General features: G+C 39.5%; 1 protein-coding gene across 1 annotated transcript; it reads left to right on the top strand.

Annotated features, from left to right (window-relative positions):
* The first annotated feature begins 1,742 nt into the window (after window positions 1-1,742).
* On the top strand, window positions 1,743-8,828 carry hopx (HOP homeobox). Its single transcript, XM_006798910.3, has 2 exons — window positions 1,743-2,034; window positions 8,553-8,828. The coding sequence occupies exons 1-2, from the start codon at window positions 1,885-1,887 to the stop codon at window positions 8,628-8,630; spliced, it is 228 nt and encodes a 75-aa protein (XP_006798973.1). The 5' UTR covers window positions 1,743-1,884; the 3' UTR covers window positions 8,631-8,828.
* Window positions 8,829-10,239: the final 1,411 nt, after the last annotated feature.

Genomic DNA, 10,239 nt, shown 5'->3' with positions numbered 1-10,239 from the left:
CTAAAGCTCGCCTTCATGAGCGATGGGTCATCAGAACAGCTTTTATGGACGTCATAAATTAAGCAAACAGTAGGGCCATGTACTCATAAACTTCAACACAATCTAATTTCTTTTTGCAGCCAGAGGAAGCTCAGTAAAAGCTGACGATGCTATTGCCCTATTATTTGATATTTGATATTAGTTTTGCAACTGAAGTGAGGTGTTAAAAAATGAGTCAAGCATGAAAAAAGTTTATGAAGGGTGCAGGCTGTGCATGAATGGTTTAAAAAGAGGGCTTTCACCCAGCAGGGAGAGCTCTCCTTCAGGACTTTTTGACTTCACACGAGTAAAGCTGTGAACAAACCGTGAGCTTTTCTTATTTCTAACCAAACCCAATAATAAAGTAAGTTAAGATTTTTTAAAAAAGTTTTTGGTTTTAGAAGGGACACAAACTCTAGTCTCCAAAATGAAAGTCATATGTTTGTCCACCTCAGTCTGCTTGTATTTCTTGCCTGAAGATGGCACAAACAACATAGGCATTTCCCCAAAGTCCTGACTGACACTGCCTGATGAGGAAGAGTCCATAAAGTATCAGCTGCTTCTAGTTTCCAGCAATAATCACTTATCAGTTCATTGAGGATTGATATTGAGTCAGTGAGTCTCTGTCTTTATCATATACAGACAGAGTGATGATGTACTCAACGCCTTGCAGCACATACTGGTGTTGCTTCTCATCCTCTGACAAGATCTGGTTGGTTCTGGTTCTGGATGATCCCACTCATGCAGCTCATCAGTGCAGTGGAGTCTTTCTGTGTGGAGTCTCCATGTTCTCCCTCTGCGTGCCTGGGTTTTACCCGGCAACTTTGACGTCCTCCTGCAGACCAGAGACACTCATGTTGACTTAACTGATGATTCTAAATTAGATTTGAATGTGAACGTGCATGAAGGGCTGTCAGTTTCTCAGTTTTAGCCTTACAACAATGCAGCTGGAGCCAAAATTCACAGATCTGACACAGTCTTGGCAGATACTGCTTATTGGTTGAGAATAGAATAGAATAGAATAGAATAGAATAATCCTTTAATTGTCCCACAAGGGGAAATTTGGGTGTAACAGCAGCAAGAAAGACACATATACAAACAAACAGTACACAAGACACAGAACAGAAACATACATAATTTTTACATATTTACATGAAGGACAATGGTTACCAAAAACTGAGTACCATACTGTTGTTAAATTAAATAAAATTAAATACAGATAAGAGGCAACCCTGGTTATAGTGTGAATCGGTTGATAAAATAGTGCAAGTTACAGCGCTGATGTAAACATCTATGATTGTTGGGAGCAGTTCAGATTGTACAGTCTGACAGCTGCAGGGAGGAAGGACCTGCGAAACGCTCCTTCATGCATCTAGGATGCAGCAATCTGTCACTGAAGGAGCTCTGCAGTTCAGCAGCATTTACATGCATGGGGTGGGAGACTCTGTCCATCAGAGATGTTATTTTGGACAGGGAAGAGTTATAATCCAGAACTGTGTTGTTTGCACAATATTCTGAAAAAGCTTTTTGTTTTTCCTGGTGTTGACATGTTGCAAAGCCCATTCAGTGGGCCGGATTTGAGCCGTCGGTAGGCGGGTTCTAGCCCGTGGGCCTCATGTTTGACACCCCTGGTGTAACATTTGTATTTCTCCGCCTCCCTTGTTCAGGGGAGGGCTCTGCTCTGTTGACAGTTGTAAACCCAGCGCTCACATACTCACACACCCACACTGCTCACAGACTCACTCCAGCAGAGCTGTAAGTACGCGCTGCTTCATCTCCGCGTCCTCTGCGCGCACATCTGAGCTCCAAATCAGGACCGAAGCAAGAACCCGCCGGAACCACTGGCGAGCAGGAGGAGACTGGAATATGGGTTCTAACGCGATGGACAGTATGAACCTGTCTCAGGATCAGATTGCTATCCTGGAGGAGAATTTCAACAAAGTCAGCAAGCATCCGGACGGCACGACGCTCATGCTGATCGCGGCGGAGTGCGGACTGTCAGAGGAGGAAACACAAGTGAGCAAAACCGAAAAAACTCGCGCAGCCTCTCTTTACTGTCGTTGTGAGCGGGAATGCTTTAAAATAGTGTGGAGTTCAGTTTTCCCGATGTTACTGATCTGGGAGGCTTATCGATAAGGAGCTGATTAAACGATAGTGTTGAGCAAACATAGGACACCTTTAAGTTATTATCTCCATGGAGATCACCGTGACAGGCCTGTGGAGACTGACAGTGGTGATTATTGTTATTCAAGCATTTAATAATAGTCATTATCTTATAACATAAACTGGAAACATTTTAATAGGAAAAAGTGCGTATAAAAATACCTGCATTCTTCTACTAAAAATGTACTTTTAATATTTAAATACTGTTCAAGGCTGAAAAACGCCTGTTGATAAAAAGCATTAGTCTTTTATCGTAATACTTTTCCTATAGTAGGAAGTACTTTGTTTCATTCTGAGATGTATTAAAGTCGTACTTTATTGAATGTACTTTCCGTTTGTGCTGTTTTCAGAAGTTTAACTTTACTCAGAGATGTTGAGTCTGTAAGTCTGACTTTATGCTTCCACGGCTTCATGTGAACGGAGTTTACAAGTTTTTGAGTAAATCCTGTCAGAGGCTCAGTCAGGTGACCTTTGAGGAAATAATCATGCAGTGTCTAAGAAATAAGACTTTCAATTTGTGGGGCAGCTCCGCTGAGATCGAACAGAGCGCTCAGTGTTTCTGTTTACATCACAGTGTGATGAAATAATCCGCATCTGAGTGTAAACCAACAGTGACCACAGCTGATCAGCAGTGGAGCAACTCCGAGTTGTCTTTCCTGATGAAGTCACCCCAGAGTCAGGGGGGTCAGCTGTTGTTAACACTCATAACACTGATTGATCTGCGCAGGGTGACTTTCAGAGGAGCCCTGGGATTAAACAGCGAGGGCGGGACTGCTGCGTCTGTTTCAGATGATATCATTTCTGGTGATGTGGTCGCTGCTCATACCTGTGCCAGATTAGCGTGTGTGTTCAGATGTTAGAAATGCGTCTTCTCTGGCTTACATTTCAGATATCAGCACAAAATACATTTAAAATCGTCAATAAATTCTTTTTATAATATAAATCTTCTTTAATCATAATCAGTTAGTTTTTCAATCAAAATGCAAACCATTTCCTGGTTTTTGCTACTTTTAATTTGTTTCTGCTGTGTAGAAAAAACCTCTGAATATAGTAGTGGCTATGGGTGTTTCATAGGAATGTTTGACACCTCACTGACAAAACAAATGCATTATTTAAGAGATAATTACTAAAGCCTGACTGATATTGAATTTTTAAGACCTATACTGATATTTTTGATTTTAAAAAACCTGATATTCTGATGTATGGCTTGATAATTTTTTCTTATAGAGACATAGAGTTATAGAGTTTTTCTTTTATTTAACTATCACTCAGCATAAATCTGTTCACTGCCCTCTGGTGAGCAAAGTATGCAACATCAGCACTGATAACATGGTTGAAGGGTGTTTCTCCCGTCTGTTCTTTACTTTTTAAATGTTCATTATAAACATCAATACTAACAATAGCTAATATTGGCCCACAGTATTGGCCCATTGATAAATCAGTTGGGCTTTAATAATGCCTAACCCATCAATTATACATTTCTTTGCAGTATAACTTACTGTCTAATATTTTTATGATCTTTTAATTTCATCTTCAGGTACCCCAAATTCGAGCTAGACCTTGTTACTTACAACATTTTTAATAATTTTGCCAATAGATACCCCTCACCGGTTTATAGAGCTCAGTGTAACGGTATCAAATCTCTTATTTATAGCCAGAAAATCCAAAGTTAAAATCTACTTTTTGCTTAATTATGTTAAGAATAGAAAACACACACCGTTTTTGTTTTTCATATTCAAGCAGCTTAATAAAGAGAATATTTGAATGAATTCTTGAAAATTTCCTTTTGGTACTGCCTCCATTCGGTCTCTGTCCCTGCTCCTTTCCACATGTACGCACTCCCACCTTGACTCTATCTGAGGAATGCCGTAGCCTACTGTAAAGTCTGAGCATCTGTTACATCTGCAGCCAGATGTGAAGCTTCAGTGCTCTGATAACAACACAAAGTGCACTAAAGTAATGCAGGCACCTCCTCTTTGTAAGCAGCACTCTGAAGCTGCCATCCATGATGATGTTTGAACTTTGCAAACGGTGGGATGTTTCCTTTTAGAACAAGTTTCCTGTTCGTGATTTGGCTGGCAAATGACCCGGCTGTTTGCTTAGCTGTACTCAGCAGGAGGCGAGGCCCAACCTGTGGCTCTGTCATCTGAGCTGATGCAGCATCAGTTTCGTTTTGTAGGCAAATTTCTGCCCGTGTTTGTGTTTGTGTTTGCCAGGAGTGATAAAGCTGAAGACATGGCATGTACATTAACAGTTCGTGTATGACAGATATGTGCATCCTGCCATTTTTTCTGCTGTAACCCAACAAACCAGTCCCAGAAGATTTTTCTGGACTGCAGTAACACAAGCACAGCAAAAAAATTAAACAAAAAACCCCAAACTGAACTCAAGTGATTTGAAACAGCTTTTGAACCAAGGATCATTCTCACTCCCACCTCATCACAACTCAGTTTTAGGTTTAAACACAATTTGACAAAAACAAATAGCCAAAGCAACAATCAGTGATGCCAGAAGATGCTGTCATTTAATGTCTCTGTTACTTGCTGTGCAGAAAAAAAGTAAAACAAATGAGAAGAGCCAAGAAAAATAATGTTAGTCAATTATTTAATCACACACAAAGAAAACATTCCCATGGGCCCTTTTTATAAAACAAACTAACTTAAAATGTTGGCACGACAATCAGTTTGCTCTTTCCTACTTTTTAAATAATGTTGTTTATAAAGCCGTACTCATGTTGTTGCTGTGACATCAAGCAGAAACATGGAGCCATCGGGGTAGACTAATAAGCATTCATAGTCCTTTGAATCAAATGCTAAAAGCCAGTAAATGTCTTTGGATAATGCAGCAGGTGAGCGATCTTCATGATAGATCTTGATAATCTCTGTTTGACTGTAAGCAGAGAAGAGTGTTATGAGTAATCAAATAGCTTGGAGGTGTGTATGATGATTGGTAACAGTGTAGAAGCAGAAGACAATAGCCGTGTAAGTGGTTTTGTGTGTGTAATCCAGAAAAGCCAACGTGTTTTTGCCCCAGGATGGAATTTAATGATCCCACCTGCGTCCTGCTGTTACATACAGGGGATAATTTTTATTTAGCATAGGCCACATGAGGAGGTGATGACAGTGGGAAGAGTAGCGGGTTTGTCAGGAGGAGACTAAAGTTTGTTTGTTTTTTTGTTTTTTTGTTTTTTTGTTTTTACCTTTTTTTCACTTGCTGGTTGGATTTAGGTTCTGCAAACTACTCACTTAGGTTAGAGCACCCTAGACTCATCAGGCAAATTTAGGAAAACATTGTGGTTTGGATTAAAATCCACCTCTTCACATCATAAATGACATGTTGGGAGAGACACACTCCACCTCCACCTTGTATGTAAATGAACCACACCAGCTTTGAAAAAAATGGCATTGACCCACATTCCCAGCCTGGAGAAACAGACACTCCAGGAATTTATGCAAGTGCAAAGGTCGAAATGTCCTCCTACCTTTTAAATCCCAGATATGAATCTTTTTTCTGAGTATGCGGAGAAAAGGCAAACACAGGTCTTCCTTTGTAACCAACTTCCCCTTTAAAGGATTAGGTTGTGCACATTTAAAGGATTATTGCTAACAGTAGTAATTCAAGGATCCAGAAGTCTGCGAGAAAGTTTATTACAAACATCAAAACTAAAGAGTAACTCGAACCATCGCTTCATCCTGCAAGATGTGGACGATTTATGGCCTACGTTTCACTTTGGCAGTAGATCCTTGTGCATCTATTAGGAGATGTCCTTTATGGAAATAAAGCGAAGGAATTATAACCAAGAAAAGGTTGAACTACAGCAAACACATGTTGCTGCCAAGCCTAATAATCAGGCTATTCTGTATTTCCATTCAGTGCACACAAAGGTGCTTGGCCAACCTGACAGGGAAGCCCAGTCCAGGCAGGGTAATGTAAAGGTCTGGCCTCTCATCAAAAAGTACTGACTCAGTCTCCAGCTGATCTTTTTTTTGTGTGTGCCTTTCTTTCTCTTCCTGTCGACCCTCCTAAGCGTTTTGTATTTGTTAACAAAGCTCTCATTGGAGAAGGTTTAACTGAATGAACCCACCCCGGCTACCACTCCCTGTTCCACATTAACCTTTACAATGTTATGGGCTCCGTGCAGCGTGTTTGAGCTCCTTTCAGTGAACTCTTCCTTTGTTTTCACTGCTGCAGAGTCAAGAGTCAAGTGTGAAAGACCGTCTTACGTAATCCACTTAAAGTCAACAGGAAAAAATGACATAAGCACCATTGTGTGGTTCAGCAGCATTACAAAAAGTGACAGCTTCCATTGAAAAGTGGGTGAAGAAAATTGCATTGTAATGGACTGGCTTTACAGACGGGATAGAGCGCGTACAGCCGAGTTCAGAGAATAGTTTTTGAATTTATTTAGTCTGATCATGTTTAAGTGCAATCCCAGATGACTCCAAATGGGAATCTTGTGTGTTTTCAGTACAAAATGAGGAAAACCATCCCTCTCGCCAGGCGCACGGCTCAAACATCCACCCTAAGGCCCGTGTCAGAGGGTCTGCATCCCTCCCCAGATTACGTCAGCACTCTTGTGAATCCCAAGACAACATGAATTTCAAAACAGCAATGCAATGGGTCACGGGTGTGTGCGTGTGTGTGAAAGCACTCCTTCTGGTCAGAGTTTTAGTGTAGCAGTTTTTGGCAGAGGGGTCAGAGAAACGGGCCATGACTACATGCTGTTAAAATTAGATGGAAACATTCGTTTTGTGCGGTTGCCTTGAAAAAACTTTGCTGTGGGGTCACTGCTCTGCCACGATGAGTCAGCGACCACATTAACATGCACTGAAAAGATGTGACCGTAGTGTGATTGTAAAGATAATGAGAGTCAGATGGAAAGGGGCTTTTGTTTAGTTCGGTGTTGGTTAATCATATTTCCATGTGGGGATTCTGTATGATGATTATGCTCTGGTCACAAATAACAATCAATACATACCTCTGATAATTTGAGTTAAGTTGCTTCCTGTGATGCTGTCCATAGACTGTATATAAAAGATGTCTGCAACAACCAGCTTCCTTATCATACACTTGTTAGTTATATCCTTTTTAAAGCTGTGAGTTTTGAAACTGGACATGACTGAGCAATGTCTTAATTTGACTGTGAGACCAAAGACAACATGTATATGCTGCCTAGCTTACAAATTTTAATTAAAGTCCCTGCTTTTAATTAAATAAGAGCCACAAACTAATATTAGCACACTGAAATGATATATTTTTTGTTATGCTAACTTGGAAAACGTTACCAGGCCAATGTTAGCATGATAAAATTTTAGATGGTAAATACTATTATTATTATTATTATTATTATTATTATTATTATTAACTTTTACATTTATTTTTGCAAATGCTGTGATGGTAAAAAAAATACAAGTATTTCGACCAGAATTGGGCTAGCCAGTTTTAGCTGAAGCGATAAATATTAAAATATTGATTTTATTATAATTTATTACATTTATTGATTATTAAAGATATATTAGGCTAACATTCACATGTACAAATGTTAAATATCAGCATGTTTTACTTTAGATTTTTTTTTTGTCACTTAATCTTAGTGACTACAAATGGGAATCTTGTGTGTTTTCAGTACGAAATGAAAACACGCTAGCCTAGCCTCTCAAGCTGGCTAGGCTAGCTTGAGAGTCTCATGTAATATTCTGCACCATGTGGCAACACATAAAAATGTTGGCATGCTGAAATGATGAATACTGAACATTATATTAGGCTAAATTTAACAAGTGTTATTAAAAATGTAAATAGGCTAGATAGTAAACATTTACAGTTTAAGTTTCTATGCTAAGCTAGGCTAACTATATCTTTATGGTAAGCTAGGCTAGTCACGTCCAGACTCTAATGCCTTACTAAATCCACAGATAGGAGCTCAGTAGATTTAGGTGGTAGTGTCTCATGAGAAAAAACAATTATTCTCTAAAGATATTAAATTATGTGATCCACCGCTATATTTTTAACAGTCAAGTTTAAGTTTCACATACATATAATATTTCTTTAGCTCATGTGTCTTACTTGAAAACACACAATGATAATAATACACACAAACTGGGTGATTAGATTACCACTTTAAGAGACCCATAGAGTATTGCGCTCTAGTTGGTATTAGTAGTGGTTAAGTTATTGTCTACATGTAGGCTTGTAACCAGTAGCCTCAGGCTGAAAATGCATTTAAAGAAGCCTGTATTTAATTCTTGGAAATATGAGAAGTCCAAGAGTTACATCATCGATCTTGTGTTCAGGCTTTACATTAGTGAACAAAACCTCCTGCCACCTGTTCTAACCCCGCCCATGGGTGTGTTTGTCCTGTTTGTTTCTTACAGAAATGGTTCACGCTACGTAACGCACAGTGGAGGCAGTCAGAGGGTCTTCCAGCTAAACAGGGATCTGTGCTGGACTGAGATTTTCCAACCACCTCTTTGGATGCAGGGAGCTACTTCCTTCTGGACGAACTGACTTCCCTTCCTATTCCTCACGTTTCCCTCTCTGTTCGTTTTTGTATCTTTGAAGCTGTTTTATCTTACAGAATGTGAAGGTTTTTGTGTGTTGCTGCCAATATATCTGCCATGGTTACAGAAATAAACATATTATTATTGTAAGTTAAACTGACTTGGAGTGTGTTTTGCAACTATTGTACATTTGGGATTCACATTCACTGAGGGAGCCGGGTTATATAATGGTGGGCTGTGGTTTGAAAAGGATGGGGGCATTGTTTGGTTAGTGTACATGCAATTCTGTCAGCAGGGACCGGAGCTGGACGCAGAGCTGTTTATTTGACTATAAAAGATGTAAGGAAGCGCTGGGTTTACAATAGATGCTGCTGGCATCAGCTGCCACTATCCAGGAACTTCTGTGGACAAACATGGAACATTTCCATTAGTGAAAGAGGAGAAAAGAGGAGGGGGCAGGACATGACTGAAACAAATCACACGGTGGGCTAAACAAATGCAGGTGATGTAATTTCATTGTTTAACCTCCTCTGCATAACTAAATGCAGTAAAAAGGATGTAAACTCACCAGAAAGTTGGAGCTTTAATCCTCAAAAAGGGTCCAAGCTGCCAGTAGTATATAATTTCAATTACTGTAAACAAGTCCCATTATAAAAAACCAAAACCAGTGCGGTTGGCATCACTGCCAAAAAACCCCCCCATCAGGGAGTCGTGTTGTTGTACTGCACATTTACGTTTAGTTTACCTGAAAAAATATAAATTTTTAATTTGTTCTTCTCTGTAGAGCCTGTTGTTATACATAGATTTCACAAAGTGTTTTTGCTTTGTTTTTGTTTTGCTGAGTTAATTTTTACAATTAAAAAAATTATCATGATCTTTAGTCTTTATTTTTAGTGAAATCTGGTATTGCTTTTTAGAATATGTTATATATAAAAAAGGATCACCCTGCAGATTTTGAAAAATCTTTGAATTCAAATTCACTTCTTTTCTGTCAGTCATTTACTTTTCTGGGCATCTTTTTGGTTGTTGTTCTCAGACATCATGACAGAAATAATTACAGACATTCCTAATCCTAAATATCTTACAAGACACAGGACTTAAGTTCTTTACAACTCTTGTTTGCAAAATGAATGATTTTTAGGTAAAGTATCTATTCATATAAGTGAAGACAGTCATGAAGCATCGTCTCCCAGGCTCCTCCATACAACAGAAAGCAGACCTGTATTCCTGTCAGCTTTCCTCAGATTTTTTTTTTGTCAGACTAAGCGACTGAGCCCGCACTCATGTCACACACAGACATAACTTGACTCCATCGCTTTGCAGGGCAAAATCTAGCCACAAGCAGTGATATGTGATATATCGCTGGCTGTTGCTCATAAATAGATCGTTTCTCTTGGAAGGTTGTGGTTGGGATTTTTAAGTGCCTCTTTAGCTTGCTTGGCATAGACTCAGCAACACCCAACCTCTCCTGACTGATGATGCACTTAAGGTGAGGGAGGCTGGTGTGCCTATTGCAACTGAAAGAACTGGACAGGGAACATTTGTGATCCTGCCTTCAGAA

The sequence above is a fragment of the Neolamprologus brichardi genome, chromosome 2 (assembly GCF_056152115.1).
Source record: "Neolamprologus brichardi isolate AB-2024 chromosome 2, ASM5615211v1, whole genome shotgun sequence".
Classification (NCBI taxonomy): domain Eukaryota; kingdom Metazoa; phylum Chordata; class Actinopteri; order Cichliformes; family Cichlidae; genus Neolamprologus; species Neolamprologus brichardi.
This window is presented reverse-complemented; position numbering and strand designations above follow the sequence as displayed.